The sequence below is a fragment of the Bubalus kerabau genome, chromosome 3 (genome assembly GCF_029407905.1).
Source record: "Bubalus kerabau isolate K-KA32 ecotype Philippines breed swamp buffalo chromosome 3, PCC_UOA_SB_1v2, whole genome shotgun sequence".
Classification (NCBI taxonomy): Eukaryota; Metazoa; Chordata; class Mammalia; order Artiodactyla; family Bovidae; genus Bubalus; species Bubalus kerabau.
In genome coordinates, this window is record NC_073626.1 from 116,024,140 (window position 1) to 116,048,640 (window position 24,501).

Here is a 24,501-nt window from a genome sequence, read left to right on the forward strand (position 1 = left end):
GCTAAATAATCTTGGGCTAAGTTATTTTTCTCACTGTGCCTCAATTTTTATCTATAAAATGGGGATAATAAAAACAGTACCTATCTCCTAATTATATCTGAGGATTAAATGAGATGATATATATAAAGAACTTAGAAAGAGCCTAACAAAAAAAAAAAGTGCATAGCAGATAGTTAAGCATGTAAGTATTCAATAAATGTTAGCTATTATGATATCCAAAATTCAGAAGTGATGTAAAAGTTCTAAGTTATAGTAGAAGCCAGCCCCATAGATAAGGACTAAGAACCTAAGTTACTAAATATCATTCAAGATGGTACTCAGTGTTACCTGTGCATAATTAACTGTGGCATTTCTCTAGAGGCCTAAAGAAAATATGGCCAAAAATACGAAGACAGACAATACCAGGCTCTGGTTTCAACTTGCAGCAATAACTAGAGATTGACAGACAAATAGGACCATCCATTGTCAAAGGACCAACCCAAAGTAGCACTTGTGGGAATTCAAAGTTAATTCCGAAAATACCTACAGAACTCCAAAATACTAAAAGGAAAGAAGAAAGTAGGGAGTGTGAAACCTTGAATAGTTGCTAGAAGCAAGAAGCCAGAAACTTGGAAAGAAGTCACCATGAGATGTATCTTTTTCATTAGGTGCATTCTTTTCCTGCCATATGATTAACTCCTAGGAAAAAGCATTCACAATTTAAAACTAAATGAACATCTCTCTGGGCTGGGACCTAGGCTGTGGCAACATAGCAAAATGCACCAAGAAGGTCAGTGTTAGTCGCTCAGTTGTGTCCGACTCTGTGACTCCATGGACTGTAGCCTGCCAGACTCCTCCAACCATGGAACTCTCCCAGGAAGAATATGGAAGCAGGTAGCCATTTCCTTCTCCAGGGGATCTTCCCCACCCAGGGATTGAACCCAGGTCTCCTACACTGCAGGCAGATTCTTTACCATCTGAGCCACTGGGGCAGCCCCAAGAAGGTCAGAATCATGGGCAAATATGTGACAGGTTATGGTGCCTCCCTAAGGAAAATGGTAATGAAAACTGAAATCACCCAGCATGCCAAATACACTTGCTCCTTCTGTGGCAAAACCAAGATGAAGTGACGAGCTCTGGGCATTTGGCACTGTGATTTCTGCATAAAAACAGTAGCTGGTGGTGCTTGGACCTATAAACTATATACAAAATTTATACCAAAATGGATTAAAGACTTGAACATAAGACTTGAAAGCATAAAACTCCTAGAAAACATAGGCAGTAAGATGCCTGACGTTAAGTCTTGATGATGATTCTTTTGGATCTGATTGCCAAAGGAAATGTAACAAGACAAAAGCAAAAGTAAAAAAGTGGGACAACATCAAACTAAAAAGTTTCTGCACAACAAAGGAAATCATCAGTTCAGTTCAGTCACTAAGTCGTGTCTGACTCTTTGCAATCCCATGGACTGCAGCACGCCAGGCCTCTCTGTCCATCATCAACTTCCGGAATTTACTCAAACTCATGTCCATTGAGTCGGTGATGCCATCCAACCATCTTATCCTCTGTCGTCCTCGTCTCCTCCTGCCTTCGATCTTTCCCAGCACCAGGGTCTTTTCCAGTGAGTCAGTTCTTTGAATCATGTGGCCAAGGTATTGGGAGTTTCAGCTTCAGTATCAGTCCTTCCAATGAATATTCAAGACTGATTTCCTTTAGGATGGACTGGTTAGATCTCCCTGCAGTCCAAGGGACTCTCAAGAGTCTCCTCCAACACACTTCAAAAGCATAAATTCTTCAGTAGTCAGCTCTCTTTATAGTCCAACTCTCACATCCATACATGACGACTAGAAAAACCATAGCTTAGACTATATGGACCTTTGTTGGCAAAGTAATGTCTCTGCTTTTTAAAATACTGTCTAGGTTGGTCATAACTTTTCTTCCAAGGAGCAAGCGTCTTTTAATTTCACAGCTGCAGTCACCATCTGTAGTGATTTTGGAGCCCCAAAAAAAGTCTGTCACTGTTTTCCCATATATTTGCCATGAAGTGATAGGACCAGATGCCATGATCTTAGTTTTCTGAATGTTGAGTTTTAAACCAACTTTTTCACTCTCTCCTTTCACTTTCATCAAGAGGCTCTTTAGTTCTTCTTCACTTTCTGCCATAAGGGTGATGTCATCTGCATATCTGAGGTTATTGATATTTCTCCCTGCAATTTTGACTCTAGCTTGTGCTTCATCCAGCCTGACATTTTGCATGATGTAAGGAATACGTCAAGGCTGCATATTGTCACCCTGCTTGTTTAACTTATAGGCAGAGTACATCATGAGAAACGCTGGGCTGGAAGAAGCACAAGCTGGAATCAAGGCAGCCAGGAGAAATATCAATAACCTCAGATATGCAAATGACACCACCCGAATGGCAGGAAGTGAAGAGGAACTCAAAAGCCCCTTGATGAAAGTGAAAGAGGAGAGTGAAAAAGTTGGCTTTTAAAGCTCAACATTCAGAAAACTAAGATCATGACATCTGGTCCCATCACTTCATGGGCAATAGATAGGGAAACAGTGGAAACAGGGTCAGACTTTATTTTTGGGGGCTCCAAAGTCACTGCAGATGGTGACTGCAGCCATGAAATTAAAAGACGCTTACTCCTTGGAAGGAAAGTTATGGCCAACCTAGATAGCATATTCAAAAGCAGAGGCATTACTTTGCCAACAAAGGTCCGTCTAGTCAAGGCTATGGTTTTTCCTGTGGTCATGTATGGATGTGAGAGTTGGACGGTGAAGAAAGCTGAGCGCCGAAGAACTGATGCTTTTGAACTGTGGTGTTGGAGAAGACTCTCAAGAGTCCCTTGGACTGCAAGGAGATCCAACCAATCCATCCTAAAGGAGATCAGTCCTGGGTGTTCATTGGAAGGACAGATGCTAAAGCTGAAACTCCCAATACTTTGGCCACCTCATGCGAAGAGTTGACTCATTGGAAAAGATCCTGATGCTGGGAGGGATTGGGGGCAGGAGGAGTAGGGGACGACAGAGGATGAGATGGCTGGATGGCATCACCGACTCGATGGACATGAGTTTGGGTAAACATTGGGAGCTGGTGATGGACATGGGGTCACAAAGAGTCGGACACGACTGAGCGACTGAACTGAACTGAACTCTGTATGTAAGTTACATAAGGAGGATGACACTAGCAGCCTTGAAGTACTTCTTTCCCAATTTGGAACCAGTCTGTTGTTCCATGTCCAGTTCTAACTGTTGCTTCCTGACCTGCATACCGAGTTCTCAAGAGGCAGGTAAAATGATCTGGTATTCCCGTCTCTTAAAGGTATTGTTGTGATCTACACAATCAAAGGCTTTGGTGTAGTCAATAAAGCAGAAGCAGATGTTTTTCTGGAACTCTCTTGCTTTTTTGATGATCCAACAGATGTTGACAATTTGATCTCTGGTTCCTCTGCCTTTTCGAAATCCAGCTTGAACATCTGGAAGTTCACGGTTCACGTACCATTGAAGCCTGGCTTGGAGAATTTTGAGCATTACTTTACTAGCGTCTGAGATGAGTGCAATTGGGTGGCTGACTTTATTTCTCTGGGCTCCAAAACCACTGGGGATGGTGACTGCAGCCATGAAATTAAAAGATGCTTGCTCCTTGGAAGGAAAGTTATGACCAACCTAGATACCATATTCAAAAGCAGAGACATTATTTTGCCAACAAAGGTCCGTCTAGTCGAGGCTATGGTTTTTCCAATAGTCATGTATGGATGTGAGAGTTGAACTATAAAGAAAGCTGAGCGCTGAAGAATAAAGTAGATCAGTCCTGGATGTTCATTGGAGGGACTGATGTTGAAGCTGAAACTCCAATATTCCGGCCACCTGATACGGAGAGCTGACTCATTTGAAAAGACCCTGATGCTGGGAAAGATTGAGGGCAGGAGGAGAAGGGGACGACAGAGGGTGAGATGGTTGGACGGCATCATCTACACAATGGACATGGGTTTGTGTGGACTCTGGGAGTTGGTGATGGACAGGGAGGCCTGGCGTGCTACAGTTCATGGGGTCGCAAAGAGTCAGACACGACTGAGCAACTGAACTGAACTGAAGGGTATGGAGAAAAGGGAACTCTTGTGCACTACTGGTGGGAATGTAAACTGGTGCCACCACTATGAAAAACAGTACGGAGGCACCCAAAATATTAAAAAACAGAACTACCACATGACCCAGCAATTCCACCCGTGTGTATTTATCCAAAGAAAACAATAACTTGGAAAGATATATGCACCCCACCACTGCAGCATTATTACAGAGGCCAAGATATATAAACAACTTAATATGGATTAATGGATAAAGAAATTGTTGTATACACATACAATGGAATATTATTTCATCACAAAAAGGAATGAAATCTTGCCATATGCAACAACATGGATAAACTCTGAGGGCACTATGCTAAGTAAAACAGGTCAGACAGAAAAAGAGAAAATAATATATAAGGAAACTTTTCAAAAAACAACAACAAAAAACTAAGTTCACAGATGCAGAGAAAGGATAGGTGGTGGTCAGAGGTAGGGGAGGGGAGGTAAAATGAGTGAAGGGCATTAAAAGGTATAAACTTTCAGTTATAAAATAAGTCAGTCATGGGGATAGAATGTACAGCTAGTGACTATAGTTAATAATACTGTACTGCATATATTAAAGTTGATAAATCTTAAGTTCTCAAAACAAGAAAAAAATGTTACTATGTACAGTGATGGACGCTAGCTAGACTTGTGGTGATCATTTTTCAATATATACAAAAATCAAATCACTCTATTGTACAGCAAAAACTAATAAAATGTTGTATGTCAATTATACTTCCATTAAAAAAAAAGAAACGGCTAATCACGGTCAACATTTGATTTAAAGCCATGTTATACAGAGAATTCAGTATTAGAAGTGTATTTACTAGAACTAAAAGTTATTAATTTAATATGACATCTCAAAAAGTACTTCACACTATCTTGTTGAATGGATATAGATAGGTATTATTTTTAGTATAGTTAATAAAGTTGTCTTCATGCCAAGGAAAAAATTAATATGAAGAAATAGAAGTATAAAAAGAGTTAAGAAAATTTTGGAGGGACTTCCCTGGTGGCCCAGTGGCTAAGATCTTGCGCTCCCGATGCAGGGGCCTGTGTTCAGTCCCTGGTCAGGGAACTGGATCCCACATGCCTCAAGGCCTGGTGCAGCCACATAATAATTTTTTTTTAAAGAAAATTCTGGAAGAGAAAAATAATGGGAGCATATTTTTGTCCCACCAGAATATACAATAAATAAATAATAATTAAAATAGCATATTTATAAGAATACAAAGTATTCATATTCCAGAAATGAACTCAATATATGGTAAAGAGAGCATAATCAATAATTCAGAAAATGTTGGCTATCCAATAGAATAAAAAAGATCACTGCCTCATTTCATTCACAAAAATTAATTTTAAGTAGTTATCTAAATGTTAAAAAAAATCTTTCTTTAGAATAACTAAAAAGAGTAAAATACAGAGAAGGTTCTCAGGGTCCAACAGACCACATCATGAGAATTTCTGACCTAAAGGGCAGACTAATTTGTGCACATCCAGGGGTAAACCCCAAACTTTGCAAATAAACTCTGTCCCAAATCTTGGCTGTTAAGCCATGCATGTGCAGTAGAAACTCCAGAGTACACTGACAAGGAAGAAACTTCAAAGAAAATATTTCAGCTGCTGTCACCAACAGAGAGACAATGGAATTTTACTCCAATTAAGCAAACTGGGTGCTAAAACAAAAAAAGTGTTCTTCAGAAAACACAACAGAATCTAGTCTATACATTCACTCAAAATACAAGTATAAAGTTAAGATACTTTGGATACACATCCCCCTGCTCCCCAAAAAAAGGCTTTCCAGCTGGCACCAGTGGTAAAGAATCCATTGCCAATGCAGGAGATGCAAGAGATGTGGGTCGATCCCTGGGTTGGGAAGATCCCCGGAGTAGGAAATAGCACCCTAGTCCAGTATTCTTGTCTGGAAAATTTCATGGGCAGAGGGGCCTGGAGGGCTACAATCCATGAGGTCACAAAGACTGAGCAACTGAGTGCACACAAAAAAACACAAAATAAAAAAAACCCAAGAAAATGTCATGTATACTCAAGAGAATACAGTGAACAAATTCAACCTCAAGACCTAGATATCGCAATTGGAGGCCTAAAGGGCAGTATTTTCAAAATGACTTTAGAGATAAGTAATCACAGAGAATTAGAAATCATAAAAGGAACCAAAAAATTCTAGACCTAAAAACTACAATAACTGATTTGGAAAATAACTTAAGTGGGTTTAACAGCAAACTGGAGACAGCAGAAGATATATTCTAAAAAAATTATATGAGAGAGGAAAAAAAAAAGACAGTACAGTAGAGCCTCAGAGACCTGTGGGGCAGTATCAAGAAGTCAAATATTACTTAAATTACAGAAAAAGAGAATAGGACAGAAATATATTGAAAAAATAATGGCAAATGGGGTTCCCTAGTGGTCCAGCAGTTAAGACTCAGCACTCCCACTACAAGGGGGCACAAGTATGATCCCTGATTAGGGAACTAAGGTCCCAAAGGCTGTACAGTGTGGCCAAAGAGTAAAAAAGAAATTAATAATAATGCCCAAAACTTCCCCAATTTGGTGAAAAACAAAAGTTGTTTTTAATATTAATATGTTCAACATTAATAAAACTAAAGAGGAAAAACACAAACAAAATACACCTATGAGTGTATTTATAGTCAATCAGCTTATAAAGAAAAAAATCTTGAAAGTAGCCAGAGAAAAGAGCACCAAGCCAGAACAAAAATGAGTGTCACCTAATTTCTCATCAAAAATTATAGAATTTAGAAAGATGGTAACAATAACCCTGTGTACGAGACAGCAAAAGAGACACTGATGTATAGAACAGTCTTATGGACTCTGTGGGAGAGGGAGAGGGCGGGAAGATTTGGGAGAATGGCATTGAAACATGTAAAATATCATGTATGAAATGAGTTGCCAGTCCAGGTTTGATGCACGATACTGGATGCTAGGGGCTGGTGCACTGGGACGACCCAGAGGGATGGAATGGGGAGGGAGGAGGGAGGAGGGTTCAGGATGGGGAACACATGTATACCTGTGGTGGATTCATTTTGATATTTGGCAAAACTAATACAGTTATGTAAAGTTTAAAAATAAAATAAAATTTAAAAAAAATTAAAAAAAAAATTATAGAGAAAACAATGGAACCACATCTTTAAAGAACTGGAGGGGAAATTTTTCAAGCTAAAATTCTTCAGCAAAACTATTCTTCAAAAACCAAGTAAAAGGGCTTCCCTGGTGGCTCAGTGGTAAAGAATCTGCCTGCCAATGCAGGAGACATGGCTTCGATCCCTGATCCAGGAGGATCCCACATTGCTGTGGAGCAGCAGAGCCTGTAAGCCACAACTACTGAGCCTGTGCTCCAAAGCCTGGAAGCTGCAACTACTGAAGCCTGAGCGCCCTAGAGCCCACGCTCCACAGTAAGAGAAGCCACAGCAATGAGAAGCCCTAGCACCACAACCAGAGTAGCCCCTGCTTGCCACAACTAGATAAAAGCCAGCACAGCCAATAAATAAATAAAATTTTTTTTTAAATAAAGATACATTTAAAGAAAAATAGTTTTAGCCAGCCAGTATGGCAATTAAAAAAATTAAAAAACAATTAACATATGATGAAAATATTGCACTTCTGGGTATATATTTAGGAGTTGAAAGGAACTCAGATATCTGCACATGCATATTCACAACAGCATTATTCACAAAAGCCAGAAAGTGGAAATACAGTAAGTCCCCTACATACAAACAAGTTCTGTTCTGAGAGTGAGTTTGAAAGTCCAATTTGTTCATAAGTCCAAGAAAGTTAGCCTAAGTACCTAACATAATCAGCTATGTAAAATTGTACTGTAAGAGGTTTATAATACTTTTCACACAAATAATATATAAAAAACAAACACAAAAAATCAAACAGTGGCTTCTCTGAAGGTTCAGTGGTAATGTATTCACTTGGCAATGCAGGGGTCATGAGTTCTATCCCTGATTCAGGAGGATCCCACATGCTGTGCTCATGTGCCACAACTATTGAAACTATGCTCTAGAGCTCGGGAGGCACAATAACTGAGCCCACATGCCACAACTGTTGAAGCCTATGCACCTAAAGCCTGTGCTCTGACAAGGGAAGCCACTACAATGAGAAGCCCGCTCACCACAACCAGAGAAAAGCCCACACAGCAGAAAAGACCCAGTGCAACCAAAATAATAAAATATTAAAAAATTCTTCTTTAATCTTACAGTATAGTACCTTGAAAGGTACACTAGTACAGTATGACAGCTGGCATACAGGAGCTGGCACTGAGTGAACAGACAAGAAGAGCTACTGACTGGAAGAGAGAGAAGGTGGGAGATGGCAGAGCTGAAGGACTGTCAGCAATAGGAGACAGAGGGCAAGCTGCAATTTCATTCATGCCTTACATGATTAGACATGTGAATCCACATTCATATCTTCGAAAGTTCGCAACTTGAAGGTCTGTATGTAAGGGACTTACTGTAACCCCAGTGTCCACTGATACATACACAGATATGCAAAATGTGTGTGTGTATAAATATACACACACACACACAATGGAGTATTATTCTATCTTAAAAAGGAATGACATTCTGACAAATTCTACCACATGGATGAATCCTAAAGAAATTAAGTATGACAGATGCAAAACAAGCTAGACACAAAAGGACAAATACTGTAGGATTCTATTTAAATGAAGGAGCTAAATAAATGAATTTGCAGAAAATGAACAGTGGTTATTGAAGGCTTCAGACTAGGGGCAGTGAAAGAGTTCAGTCTGGGTTGATGAAAACTTGAAATATGTAAAAATACTTAAGCCACTGAAATTTACACTTGAAAATGTTTAAAATGGTAAACCTTACGTACAAATTGTCCTTGACTTATATTGGGGTTATTATGGCCCAATAAAACCTTTATAAATTGGAAATATCATTAAGTTGACATAAATAAACCTTATCTATCAAATATTATATAGCTCAGCCTAAGCCTAAAGGTCAGTTTTCATTCCAATCCCAAAGACAGACCATGCCAAAGAATGCTCAAACTACCACACAATTGCACTCATCTCACACGCTAGTAAAGTAATGCTCAAAATTCTCCAAACCAGGCTTCAAAAGTATGTGAACCGTGAACTTCCAGATGTTCAAGCTGGTTTTAGAAAAGGCAGAGGAACCAGAGATCAAATTGTCAACATCTGCTGGATCATCGAAAAAGCAAGAGAGTTCCAGAAAAACATCTATTTCTGCTTTATTGACTATGCCAAAGCCTTTGACTGCGTGGATCACAATAAACTGTGGAAAATTCTGAAAGAGATGGGAATACCAGACCACCTCACCTGCCTCTTGAGAAACCTACATGCAGATCAGGAAGTAACAGTTAGAACTGGACATGGAACAACAGACTGGTTCCAAATAGGAAAAGGAGTTCGTCAAGGCTGTATATTGTCACCCTGCTTATTTAACTTATATACAGGGTACATCATGAGAAATGCTGGGCTGGAAGAAGCACAAGCTGGAATCAAGATTGCTGGGAGAAATATCAATAACCTCAGATATACAGATGACCCCACCCTTATGGCAGAAAGTGAAGAGGAACTAAAAACACCTGCTGATGAAAATGAAAGAGGAGAGTGAAAAAGTTGGCTTAAAGCTCAACATTCAGAAAACGAAGATCATGGCATCCAGTCCCATCACTTCATGGGAAATAGATGGGGAAACAGTGGAAACAGTGTCAGACTTTATTTTGGGGGGCTCCAAAATCACTGCAGATGGTGACTGCAGCCATGAAATTAAAAGACACTTACTCCTTGGAAGGAAAGTTATGACCAACCTAGATAGCATATTCAAAAGCAGAGACATTACTTTATCAACAAAGGTCCATCTAGTCAAGGCTATGGTTTTTCCAGTGGTCATGTATGGTTGCGAGAGTTGGACTGTGAAGATAGCTGAGCGCCAAAGAATTGATGCTTTTGAACTGTGGTGTTGGAGAAGACTCTTGAGAGTCCCTTGGACTGCAAGGAGATCCAACCAGTCCATTCTAAAGGAGATCAGTCCTGGGTGTTCTTTGGAAGGAATGATGCTAAAGCCGAAACTTCAGTACTTTGGCCACCTCATGCAAAGAGTTGACTCATTGGAAAAGACTCTGATGCTGGGAGGGATTAGGGGCAGGAGGAGAAGGGGACGACAGAGGATGAGATGGCTGGATGGCATCACCGACTCGATGGACCTGAGTTTGAGTGAACTCCGGGAGTTGGTGATGGACATGGAGGCCTGGCGTGCTGCAATTCATGGGGTCACAAAGAGTTGGACACGACTGAACAACTGAACTGCACTGAACTGAACAAAGCCTTTGACTGTATAGATCACAACAAACTGTGGAAAATTCTTAAAGAGATGGGAATACCAGATCACCTTACTTGCCTCTTGAGAACTCTGTATGCAGTTAGAACTGGACATAGAACAACAGACTGGTTCCAAATTGGGAAAGAAGTACGTCAAGGCTGCCTATTGTCACTCTGCTTATTTAACTTATATGCAGAGTACATCATGCAAAATGTCAGGCTGTATGAAGCACAAGCTGGAATCAAGACTGCAGGGAGAAGTATCAATAACCTCAGATATGCAGATGACACCACCCTTATGGCAGAAAGCGAAGAAGAACTAAAGAGCCTCTTGTTGAAAGTGAAAGGGGAGAGTGAAAAAGCTGGTTTAAAACTCAACCCTCAAAAAACTAAGATCATGGCATCTGGTCCCATCACTTCATGGCAAATAGATGGGGAAACAAATGGAAATGTGACAGACTTTATTTTTTGGGGCTCCAAAATCACTGCACATGGTAACTTCAGCCATAAAATTAAAAAGACTCTTGCTCCTTGGAAGAAAAGCTATTACCAACGTAGATAGCATATTAAAAAGCAGAGATTACTTTGCCTACAAAGGTCAGTCTGCTGCTGCTGCTGCTAAGTCGCTTCAGTCGTATCCAACTCTGCGCGACCCCATAAACGGCAGCCCACCAGGCTCTGCCATCCCTGGGATTTTCCAGGCAAGAACACTGGAGTGGGTTGCCATTTCCTTCTCCAATGCATGAAAGTGAAAAGTGAAAGTGAAAAGTGAAAGTGAAGTCGCTCAGTCGTGTCCGACTCTTTGCGACCCCATGGACTCCAGCCTACCAGGTTCCTCCGTCCATGGGATTTTCCAGGCAAGAGTACTGGAGTGGGTTGCCATTGCCTTCTCCATAGATGTGAGAGTTGGACTATAAAGAAAGCTGAGCACCATAGAACTGATGCTTTTGGACTGTGGTGTTGGAGAAGACACTTGAGAGTCCCTTGGACTGCAAGGAGATCCAACCAGTCCATCCTAAAGGAAATCGTCCAGAATATTCATCGAAAGGACTGATGGTGAAGCTGAACTGACTCATTGGAAAAGACCCTAAAGCTGGGAAAGAGTGAAGGCAGGAGAAGAGGAGGACGGCAGAGGAGAGCTGGTTGGATGGCATCACTGACTTGATGGACGTGAGTTTGAGCAAGCTTCGGGAGTTGGTGATGGACAGGGAGGCCTGGCATGCTACAGTCCATGGGGCTGCAAAGAGTCAGACATGACTGAGCAACTGAACTGAACTGATGAAAACCTCAAACTTTCAGTATTGAAACACTGGAGGTTTCACCACTAAAATTGGAAGAAGGCAATGATGCCTACTCTCAACAATTCTATTGAAAATTTTATTAAGGGTCCTGGTTATTGCAATAAAAGTAAGAAATGAAAGGTAAAAAAATTGAAAAAGAAGTAAACTGTCCCTATTTGGAAACAACATGACTATGAATGTAGAAAATGAGAAAGAATTAACAAAAAGATTATGAATCTTTATATTTAACCACATTCAAACACAAAATTAATATAAAAAATTATTGCATGTCTATGAAGTAGCAAGGGCCTCCCAGGTGGCTCAGTAGTAAAGAATCCACCTGCCAAGCAGGAGACATAGGTTTGACCCCTGGGTAGGGAAGACCCCCTGGAGAAGAAAATCAAAACTCACTCCAGTATTCTTGCCAAGGAAATCCCATGCACATAGGAGCCCAGTGGGCTACAGTCCATGGGGTCACAAGGAGTTAGAGAGGATTTAGTGACTAAACGCAACAACAACAAATGTCCTAGAAAACAAATGAAAAACAAAATCAAAACATAATTCCATTTACAACTGCATCATATAAAATATTTAGCAATAAATTTACAAAAAATATGCAAGCCCTTACCAAAAACTACAAAATATTGCTGAGATGAAGATGACTTAATAAGTGAAGAGATGTCAAGCTTCAAGATTGCCAAAAAGTTACTTCTCAAAAAAATCTATAAACTCAACACAATCCCAATCATAGGCCCAGCACAATCATAATCCTTTTTATATAAACTGACAAACTTATTCTAAAATTCATAATGGAAACATAAGGTCCTAGAATAGATAAAACAATCTGGGAAAACAACAAAAGCTAGAAAATCTGCATTCACTAAATTTAGGACCTATTCTAACACTATTTAGTGGTTCTCAGTTGGAGGCAATTTTGCACCTCAGGGGACATTTGATGGCTCAGCGGTAAAGAGATCTGCTTGCGATACAGGAGACACAGGTTCAATCCCTGGGTCAGGAAGATCCCCTGGAAAAGGAAATGGCAACCCATTCCAGTATTCTTGCCTTGGAAATCCCATGGACAGAGGAGCCTGGTGGGCTACAGTCTGAGGGGTCACAAGAGTCAGGCACAACTTAATGACTAAACTACCACCAGATACATTTTTGGTTTTCACCACTTGGAGGGTGCTACTGAAATCTACTAGGTAGAGGCCAGAGATACTAATAAAATTCTATAGTACACAATACAGCCCCACAACAACCTGGCCCAAAATTTCAACAGTGCCAAAGTTAGGAACCCCTAAACTACAATAGCCAAGACAACGTGGTTTGTTGTTGTTCACTCAGTCGTGTCCAACTCTTTGTGAACCCAAAAATGCAGTACTCAAGCCTTCCCTGTCCATCATCATTTCCTGGAGTTTGCTCAAACTCATGTTCATTGCATTGGTGATGCTGTCCAACCATCTCATCCTCTGTTGCCCCCTTCTCCTCCTGCCTTCACTCTTTCCTAGCATCAGGGTCTTTTCCAATGAATCAGCTCTTTGCATCAGGTAGCCAAAGTATTGGAGTTTCAGCATCATTCCTTCCAGTGAACACTCAGGGTTGATTGCCTTTAGGGTTGACTGATTTGATCTCCTTGCTGTCCAAGGGACTCTCAAGAGTCTTCCCCAACACTGCAGTTCGAAGGCATCAATTCTTCAGCGTTTAACCTTTTTTTACTTTCCAGATCTCATATCCATACATGACTACTAGAAAAACCATAGCTTTGACTATATGGACCTTTGTTGGCAAAGTAATGTTTCTGCTTTTTAATATGCTACCTAGGTTTGTCATTGCTTTTCTTCCAAGGAGCAAGTGTCTTAATTTCATGGCTTCAGTCACCATCCACAGTGATTTTGGAGCTGAAGAAAATAAAAGTCTGATGTCAGTACAATGTGCTACTGACAATCAGGATTTTCCAATAGATAAATGAAACAGAATACAGACTCCAGAAGGTAAACTCCAGGTCAACTGACTGACAAAGGCATCAATGCAATTAAATGGAGAAAGAGGTGTTTTCAACAGAAGGTCCTAGAGTAAGATCAGATCAGATCAGATCAGTCACTCAGTCGTGTCCGACTCTTTGCGACCCTATGAATCGCAGCATGCCAGGCCTCCCTGTCCATCACCAACTCCCGAAGTTCACTCAGAGTCACGTCCATCGAGTCAGTGATGCCATCCAGCCATCTCATCCTCTGTTGTCCCCTTCTCCTCTTGCCTCCAATCCCTCCCAGCATCAGAGTCTTTTCCAATGAGTCAACTCTTCGCATGAGGTGGCCAAAGTACTAGAGTTTCAGCTTTAGCATCATTCCTTCCAAAGAAATCCCAGGGCTGACTTCCTTCAGAATGGACTGGTTGGATCTCCTTGCAGTCCAAGGGGCTCTCAAGAGTCTTCTCCAACACCACAGTTCAAAAGCATCAATTCTTTGGTGCTCAGCCTTCTTCACAGTCCAACTCTCACATCCATACATGCCATGTGTAAAAACTGAATTGTGATTCCCACCTCACCACACACATATTAGTTCACAATGGGTCAGAGACCTAAATAAAAAACTAACATGCTAAATTCTAGAAGAAAGCATAGTATCTTTACAACTTAGCAAAACAATCTGTGAAGACTTAAAAACAGAATACACAAAAGATGCCTACAATTCGATAAAAACCCAATTAAAATATGGGCAGGGGGACTTCCCTACTGGTCCAGTGGGTAAGAGTCCACCTTCCAATGCAGGGAGCATGGGTTCAGTCCCTGTTCAGGGAACTATGATCCCATATGCTGCGGGGCAGCTACTAAACCCACAGGCCAGAACTACAGAGCCCACGTGCTCTGGAGCACATCTTCCTCAGCCAAAAGTAAATAAACTAAATATGGGCAAAAAACTTGAACAGACATTTCACCAAAAATGACACACAAATGGCTAAAAAGCACATGAAAAAAATGGTCAGTACCAATATTCATCACAAAATACAAAAGTAAAACAAGAAAGAGAAATACAAATTAATTCCACAAACTACAAAACAACTGTGCATATATGTGCTCAGTCACTCAGTTGTGTCCAACTCTTTATGACCCCATGGACTGTAGCACACCAGGCTCCTCTGTCCATGGAATTTTCAGGAAAGAATACTGGAGTGGGTTGCCATTTCCTATACCCATTGGGAAGACTAAAATTTACAAGACTGAAAACAAGCAACTGTTGGTGAAAATATGAAATTACCCCAAATCTCACATATTGCTGGTGGTTAGGTAAAATGTTACAACACCTCTGGCAGCTTCTCATAAAGTTAAGTATACACTTACCCTAGGACCCAGTAATTCTACTCTGATATTTACCCAAGAGAAATAAAAACTTAACGTCTACAAAAGGCCTCACATAAGAATGGTCTCCTTTATTTGTAACAGTGAATACATCTGTCAACAAGTGACGCACTGTGGTATATTCATACAGTAGACCACTATTTAGCAATAAAAATAATGATACACCCAACAAACTACAATAATCTCAAATACTATGTAAAACAAGCCAGCAGAAAAAGTACGGTACTGTATGATAACATGCATATCCAGTTGTAGAGTAGGCAAAGTAATCTATGGTTTAAAAGAAAAAAGGAAAAGAACAACAGATGCCTTGGCAGGGCAGGGAGCATGGGGGCAGCATGAATGAGGAACATGGGCATCAAGTGCAAAGGTTCACTATAGACATTTCTGGGATAACAAAAATGTCCAGTATCTTGAGTGAAGACGCTTACATGATGTAAACATTTACCAAAATAAGCAGTTTTGTGCATTATGTATATTTTATTTAAAACAACTATTTTTTAAAAATCTAGTAGGGAGGGGAGTAGACAGATAACATTGACATAAGAAATGGAAGAACTGCTGAACCTGAGTGACAGGCACATAGGGGTTCATTATACTATTTTTGTTTACCTTATATATACCTGAAACTTTCCATAATCAAAGGTATTTAAAAAATAACTTCTCTTAATTCCCTCTCAGTGGAGGAAGAAAACTAATAATCAACTTTCTTGACATAAATTACAATCTTACTTCTTATTTCTCTGAATTTTCTTTATGCTGAATAATCCATCCTTTACACTTTCTTTAATCTTATTCATCACAGCACAGCTCGCCTTGAAATCTGTTCAGATTTTCCATGACTGACTTATTTATTACTACCTGTAGGGAGAAAAGGACTGGAAAGAGCTAATCCTCCTTTCGCCCATACTACCTCATAGCAATATGATACCTACACTGAATAAATTTCCTAACTCAAATCCCAACATTGAACTTAGCATCTAGAATTTTAATATTTTAATCTTATTTACTACCTCCCTCTCATGAGAATTCATTTGCAATGGCAAATAAGGATCTTATCCTATTGACTATTTCTTTAGATATGGCACATAAAGGATACCCAGTGAATATGTGTAAATCAAATATTTAAGAAATATAACATCAGAGCTCACAAATACACAGTTTAGCTCTCTTTTTGGTAGTACAAATTATTTCCCAACTCATTTATATCCATTGTGTTTTGCCTTTAACCTTATTGGTATGTATGTCTTCATTTCAAGTGGACTAGATGTGTGTTTAAAAACTTCACATCTCTTATTTATTCAAAAATGTAATCATATAATATTTTAAAACAATAAGTCAATTTAATCTATATATTTCACTGTATGAAGTGATGTGATTTCTATATATAGTATTATTTTTTCTGCTCTTACTCATATGGATAAAGAAAAAAGTCACAATGCTTTGAAAATCTCAAATTCTTTTAAACCACCATAAAGCTAAAAATCTCTAGCAAATATGAAAATTCAGAGTTCCTTAAAAACAGCTAAAGTGCAATTAAAAATAGATTTTTAACAAAAACAAAGATTACTTGAAAAGAGTTTGTCTAACAAAGCACCTATATACCTATATAAGCCCAAGACCAAGTTGTTAGTTCCCTCCCGTGAAATACAGGAAATCAAGGTTTGTTCTCAGAGTATGTGCTTCAGTAAACGTTTGGAGTATGGTTTATAAGCAAAACCATCATTATTTTGGATTAGGATTTTCAAACATTCTATGGGAGAAAGCACGAGAAAAGTAACTATCAAGAGAAACAGAAATAAAATTACTCACAAAGAACGACATTATACATATAAAATTTTATTATTAAAAAACAGTTCAGAAATATCTTACAAATATTGTCACAGATTCAAATCCAAGTTCTTCCAGATGCCATTTTATATTCACAAATTATACATAACTTTTAGAACATTTACTTTAAATGTACCAAATGCAGCAAAAGACTTAAAAATAGAAGTTTCAAAACAAATACTCATTTAGAGACACCAGCAAATAGATCTGACCTTTTCAAGTGGCTTTCCCACAGAGTTTCCAATCAATTTCCAATCATTCAAAACTTCTTCAACTTTGGAAATAAACCTAGGAAGGAGGAAAAAACTTTCAAACTATGTAATCACATTTTTTTCCTATTGTTATACAATTTAAGTTTTTTTTTTTTAATATTTTAACACTTTTAACAGAAGGCTTGTAAAGTTTAATATTGTTATTGTAAATTTATCAACATGGAACAAAAAACAAAAAAGTAATCTTTAGCCCAAGAATTCTTAGATTTTTTTTTAGACTTTTTTAAAAATCTACTGCCTACCCAACGCCATTCTGGTTTCTATAAAATAAAAATAAATCTCTCCATATTGAAATGAAAATAGTAAACCTGGGACATAAGTAAAAATTGACAGACTGAAATGATACTATTAAGGATAACTGGGCTTCCCAAGTGGTGGTACTGGTAAAGAACCCTCCTGCCAATGCAGGAGACATAAAAGAGATACAGGTTCAACAGCTGGGTCAGGAAGATCCCCTGGAGGAGGGCATGGCAACCGACTCCAGTATTCTTGCCTGCCATGGACAGAGGAGCCTGGCAGCCTACAGTCCATAGGGTCGCAGAGTCGGACACCACTGAAGTGTGTCGCACACACAGGCTTCCTAGGTGGCACTTGTGGTAAAGAACCCACCTTCCAATGCAGGAGACCTAAGAGACAAGGGTTCAATCCCTGAGTAAGGAAGATTCCCTGGAGTAGGAAATGGCAATCCACTCCAGTATTCTTGCCTGGAAAATTCCATGGACAGAGGAGCCTGGCGGGCTACAGTCCATGGGGTCACAAAGAGTCAGACACGACTGAGCACACACACATAACAATAATTCTGAAACCAAGAATCTCTTCACTATACTCCAAATAACTTATCTCTTTAAATTAACTTTCTTTAAAGATACTTATGAATTCTCTGATTTGCCTTCCACTCCTCCAAAAAAACATTATTTGGGAACTTTGCCCATTAAAATAAAACAAGTTTTAATGGACACCTGGCAAGAAACTTAGTAGATTTGTCAACTTTAAGGGATTTTAAACTATTCACTGTCTGATCTTTAATGATCAAGCTGACCTATCAAAGAGAATGAATTCTGACTAGCAACATGCTCTGTATCAGCAAATGAACACTGTCAAAGCTCAGTAGTAGTGTTCAATATATATAAAAGGACACTTTCAGCTTAGTCGCTCAGTTGTGTCCAATTCTTTGTGACCCCATGGAATGTAGCCCGCCAGGCTCCTCTGTCCATGGGGATTCTTCAAGCAAGAATACTGGAGTGGGTTGCCATGCTCTCCTCCAGGAGATCTTCCCAACCCAGGATCCAACCCAGGTCTCCTACACTGCAGGCAGATTCTTTACCGTCTGAGCCACCATGGAAGCCCAAGCCACCAAGAAGCTGACTACTTATACTATATATGTATGATGCAATCTAACAGCAACACTGCTCTCCTAAAACACCTACACATTATTGCCAGAGTACTAAAATTAATTCTAGTCAAAATATATTCACAAATATCAGGTTTTGCCATCAGGGACATTGTAAATTATTATTTACATTCTTGATGTAAGTTTTTATGATTCAACTGAACCTTCTAATTATTCCTTTTTAAAATGAAGATATTAATTAATATAGCATTTTGAGGCGGTTCAAATGGCAATTATCAGATCTTATAAAGAGTGCTCTAGAAATAAGTAAATATGTTTACAAAACCAAATAAAAATTTTAATGTATGTATATGTGAGTGAAAATATGTACATGAAGTATACATTAATAAACGTAAAAAACTGGAAACTATCTTAGGTACAACTGCACCAAAAAGCTGTAAATTAATGACATATCCACTCACTGGACTAATATGCACCCATTAAAAATCATGTTTTGAAGCCTGCTTGAGGAAATAAGAAAAAGTCCGTATGTTAAATGAAAAAAGTGAAGCTATAGATATAAGTATAAATATAGTTTAACACAAGTTTATAACATACACAGATTACATGGAATTTTCTCAAAATATTAGCAGTAGCTATCTCCTGGTGGTAGAATTACAGGTGATTTTTTTTTCTTTTATAATGAAGTATTTTAATAAATATCAGGGATTCCCTGATAGCTCAGTTGGTCAAGTTCAATTCCTGGGTCAGGAATATCCACTGGAGAAGGGTTAGGCTACCCACTCCAGTATTCCTGGGCTTCCCTTGTGGCTCAGCTCGTAAAGAATCCACCTGCAATGCAGGAGACCTGGATTCAATCCCTGGCTTGGGAAGATCCCCTGGAGAAGGGAAAGGCTACCTACTCCAGTATTCTGGCCTGGAGATTTCCATGGACTGTATAGCCCATGGGGTTGCAAAGAGTTGGACACAACTATGCAACTTTCACTTCACCTCATTTTAATAAAAGGGCTTCCCAGGTGGCACTAGTAGTAAAGAACCCGCTTGCCAATGCAGGAGACTTAAGAGACTCAGGTTTCCATCTCTTGGTCGGCAAGATCTGCTAGAGGAGCAAATGGCAACCCACTCCAGTATTCTTGCCTGGGGAATCCCATGGACGGAGGAGCCTGGAAGGCTACAGTCCATATCACAGAGAGTCAGACTCGACTGAAGGGACTTCACATTTTAATTTCACAGTAAAAGAAGGAACATCTTAAAATATTCACTGTATTAGCAATACTATCAGTACTAAAGCAGACCAAAATTGGAGCCTATTCTGTAAGTACTGAGATTTGATTAGAAAAATGGAGTAACTACCCCTGAAAGCTCTCTAGATCTCACCTGAAAGATCACTTCCTCTTACTCCTCAATATTAGGTTCTTTTGTTATATGCTCTTAAAAAATGTTTCTTTCCCTCTTCTTAGCTCTCATTTCAACTGTAACTACAGACTCACTTGTATCATTTATTCACATCCTTCTTTTCCACTAGTTTATATGTTCAGCAACAGCAGGAACCATCTGTTTTCACTGACCACCACATCCTTATGCCCTGCATTGTGCTTGATACATGTTCACTCAGTATTTTTTCAATGGACAAATAATAAAAGGAGTTATTGGTTTCTATAAATTGTCCATACAGCTCATGACATACTGATAAGAAATTTCATTCAAACATTAAACTCAAGGTTTAAAAGACTCCAAAGTCTTAACCATTTTCCTACAAACTGTAAAACAGTAGTTTCATTCTATAAACAAGAGCATAAAGCCAAAAATCAAATTTCCTACTTTGAGGTAGTTTTCATAACTCTGTTAACAACTACCTCCAAATAAGGAGTTAGAAGGATTTAATATTTCACCTGAGGATATTTTAAATATTTAGCTACTGGAAAGTGATTATTTATCCATTAAATACTCTAATGTTTCCTCAATTCACTCTCAAGATTCAAACTACTACATTTTCTAACTACCTTTAAGACATTATTATTTCAAATTCAACAGGTCTAAAACTATATTCTCTCTTTGCCACTTTCTTATCTTCACTCTTCTAGGCAAGAAACTGCAGTTTCATGTTTGATTTTTTTTTTCTACTCCTACATTTCATCAAGTTTATCTTCTACTTCTTTGAAATGTCTTACAATCTTCCCTCCTACCCTTTCTCTCCAATTTCCTAATCACCAACCTAACCAAAATAGTAACTCACTTGCCTTCATTTCACCTAATCTTGGCAAACAACTCTCATAACACAAAATCAAGGGTCTCTCCCTACTGTTCTGTAATGGCTCTAAAGTGTGGTCTCTTGACCCAGCATCAGCACCTTGGATCTTCTTAGAAATAAAAATATTTGACTCCACCTCAGACATACAGAATTATAAACTATGATTCTAATGCACACTAAAGTTTGAGAATCACTGGTCTTAAAGCATCAAATTTAGATTCCTTTACTTAGCTTTGGAGGCTGTCTATAATCTGGTTTTATCTTAATAATCTTATTTTCCTTCAACAAACAAGTCTTCACTCCAGTGAAGACATTTCGTTAAATCCCAAAGGTTTTCACCTGTCTCTGCTCCTGTCAGGACCGTCTCATATTTAACCAGTTTTTTTTTCCATTTAGGCGGTTATTTTCCATTTAAGCGGTTATTTTCCACTTTCCAGGCCTGGCACATTTCCTGTCTTTTCTATGAAAATACCTCCAACAATTACAATCCACAATTACCATCCTTATACTAATATAACTATTTGCTGTTTTGTTTTTTTAACACAGAGATCAAATGATTTGTTTTGATTTTGTTCTTTTCTGTTAATATAGTTCTGAATACATAGTACCTATTCAATAAAGCCTTGCCTGGGTGGTTATGTCTTACCTTTTGGGAGGAGGTGGGGGTGGGGCAGGGACCACAGGTCAAACTAGCATCCCAGCAGGGATCTTTTCTATGCCATTTAATGACATGACATTCACAACCAGATGGTTTTCCTCTCCCAATCAGAAAGATCATAAAATATTCCAACAAGCTAACTACTGACCTCAGTACTCAAAAAACCTGAAGGGGTTCTTTGGACAACGAACTGATAACATCTCGACCTAAGCTATCAGATCAGATCAGATCAGTCACTCAGTCGTGTCCGACTCTTTGCGACCCCATGAATCGCAGCACGCCAGGCCTCTCTGTCCATCACCAACTCCCGGAGTTCACTCAGACTCACGTCCATCGAGTCAGTGATGCCATCCAGCCATCTGATCCTCCGTCGTCCCCTTCTCCTCCTGCCCCCAATCCCTCCCAGCATCAGAGTCTTTCCCAATGAGTCAACTCTTCGCATGAGGTGGCCAAAGTACTGGAGTTTCAGCTTTAGCATCACTCCTCCACAAACTTCGCGTTCAACTAATTTTAGTGATCCAACAATTTCACTCAGCTATTCAACTGGAGTTTGGTGGTACAAGAATTTGGAGTTTCCATGGCAGAGGAAGCCTGGGTCACATTACCCACTGAAATGGAACAATTAAGCGTTCCAAAGCCACACACAAACTGTTTCGAAAGGTTACCCTAAAAGACAGGATGGAGATGGTGGGAGTGCGACAGATGGACAACCACCAGGATTCAGAAGAAAGGCCTCCTCCTGAAACGGATGTACAAGGAAGGGGGGCGGGGGGGAGCAGCTTCGAAGTTTGTTGCCTACTATAACAAACGAATTAGTTACACGGACATAACACAGGAACGGAAGGTAGCCTCCGGAACTGTTTCGGCGGGTGATCAACAACTAGATGGACCAAAAGTCTAATGGAAGTGGTCTAAAAGGAAAGAAAACAAAACTTCGGAGAGCCAGAGTCTCCGGGTTTTACAGATGGGGGCGGGCCGGGGCTTGTCAGACCCGAGACGTGGAAGAGGCTTGCGGTGGACCACAGAAGGGAGGAGGCGAAGACCGGGGAGCCAAGGGGCTTACTTTTCCCGCAGGAGTGGCGTCACTTGTGGTCAAGGTTGGGGAAGTAGCCGGGCGGAGCCGGGGCCCAAACTAATGGTAACCAATGATACGACTCACTCACCTTTCCCATTCCGAGGCAGTGGTGAAGTCCGTGATCTCAAATACCTCGGACTCGGGCTGCGTAAGTGGAAAGAAAGAAAGAGATTGAGCTCCCGGGCGCTGACACGGAGGAGCTAACTTAAACAGAGACAGAGATAGGTAGCGGGAAGACACCTCACCTCACTGTCAGCCGCCATCTTGCGGAGCGCCGATGTGGGCGCTAGGACTGCCGGGAAGAAAAGCAGGAAGGCGAGGGGAGGCGGGGGACTAGGGGAGCAGAGAGCGGGCGGGGGCGGAGCCTCCACGCAGCCCCGCCCCGGAGACACCTCTTCCGGTTAGTTTGGCAGTCTCCTGAGGCTGAAGTCATTTAATTTTTCTTCTGTAATACTTTTTGTTCCTGAAAAGAAAGAACTTACACTACCATCAAGTCCCCCTTCTCTAGCTGATTTAACAAAATTTAAAATTCTCCTGTAGAGTAATGAATTCAGGAAAGGAACAGAAGCAAGAACAAGGCCTTAGACTCATGTGGGTATGATTTTATGAAAAAACCTAAAACAGATTGGTTTTGTTCTTGTTTTTTCATTCATCCTCTCAATCGATTGCAAGGCACTGAGCTAGATGCCATAATATCCACCATCCCTCACCTCAAAGATTTCAGGCAGTTTGTGTAAGTCATCAAATAAAACCATTATACCAGTTATCTGGTTTCTGAGAAGAGCAACATGCTGTTTAATGAACACTTTTTAAGCCACTGAGGAATAGGAGTGCCAGCTACTTGTTAGTCATTATATCTCATACATTCTGAAACATTTACAGAGGAAATCATACCATGTCCAGGATTTGTTTCAAATAATTGGAGGAGGAGGTGGGTGGTTGTTTTTTAGTTGCTACTCTTTAGGACTCCATGGACTGTAGACCTTCAGGCTCCTCTGTCCATGAGATTTCCCAGGCAAGAATAGTGGAGTGTGTTACCATTTCATTCTCCAGGGGATCTTCACAACAGGATCAAACCCACATCTCCTGCACTGGTAGGCAGATTCCTTATGGCTGAGCCACTAGGGAAACCCTAGGGAAGTAGATATGGCTAGAAATAAAACAAGATTAGCCATGGGCACATAAGCTATTGTTTAAGCTAATAATGGGTACATGGATATGTGTACTTTTCTCTCAACTACTGTTAGGTCCAAAAATTTTCATAATTAAAAACTTTTTTCCTTAAATTCTCTTTTATTTATTTATTTTTATTTTTGGCCAAACCATGGGGCATGAGGGATCTTAGTTCCCAACCAGGAGTGGAACCATGCCCCCTGCAATGGAAGCACAGAATCTTAACCACTGGAAATCCAGGGAAGTCCCTAAAAGCTTTTTTTTTAAGTTTTTTTTTTTAATTAAATCTCATTTAATGATTTTTTGTGACTCACAAGAAGGAATTTGTGGCTAGAGGACTCAGAAATACAGCTTTAGCAATTAAATATTTTAATCTTAGGAGAGAGAGATATAAAAAATACAGTGATATACATGGTGCAGATGAGGAAACTAAGGTCAGAAGAATTTGATAATTATGGCCAGTGCCAAGACTTGAACCCGCATCCCTTGATATTCCTTCTAGTTTCAGTTCACTACACTAGTGGGAGTTAGAGTTACTACTGTAAAAATCTTTCCCAAAAGGTCTGAACTTGCACCTTCATTCATTTATAGGCATTTATTAGACACCTACTATAAACCAGTCATTATGCTAGACTGCTAAGAAATGAAGACATACTGAAGACACAATCCCTGATTTGAAGGAACTCAAGATGGAGTAGGGAAACTGAAAATTTACTGCACAAACCAAAAGAAGAGGTACCATATGTATCAGCATCCCTGTTAGCAATGTGGAGGCCAATGGTGACCCTGACAAGAAGAATCTTCAGGGCCAGA

General features: G+C 39.7%; 1 protein-coding gene across 1 annotated transcript in view; it reads right to left on the reverse strand.

Moving 5' to 3' along the window:
• Nucleotides 1-24,501, reverse strand: part of RAB3GAP1 (RAB3 GTPase activating protein catalytic subunit 1) — a 219,026-nt gene that overhangs the window by 90,979 nt on the left and 103,546 nt on the right. Inside the window, exons 2-4 of the mRNA XM_055572747.1 lie at nt 22,761-22,824; nt 22,604-22,659; nt 17,121-17,196 (exon numbers count right to left, since the gene is read on the reverse strand). Of these exons, the coding sequence (XP_055428722.1) occupies nt 17,121-17,196; nt 22,604-22,659; nt 22,761-22,778 (150 nt within the window). The 5' untranslated portion in view covers nt 22,779-22,824. The remainder of the gene's footprint in view (nt 1-17,120; nt 17,197-22,603; nt 22,660-22,760; nt 22,825-24,501) is intronic.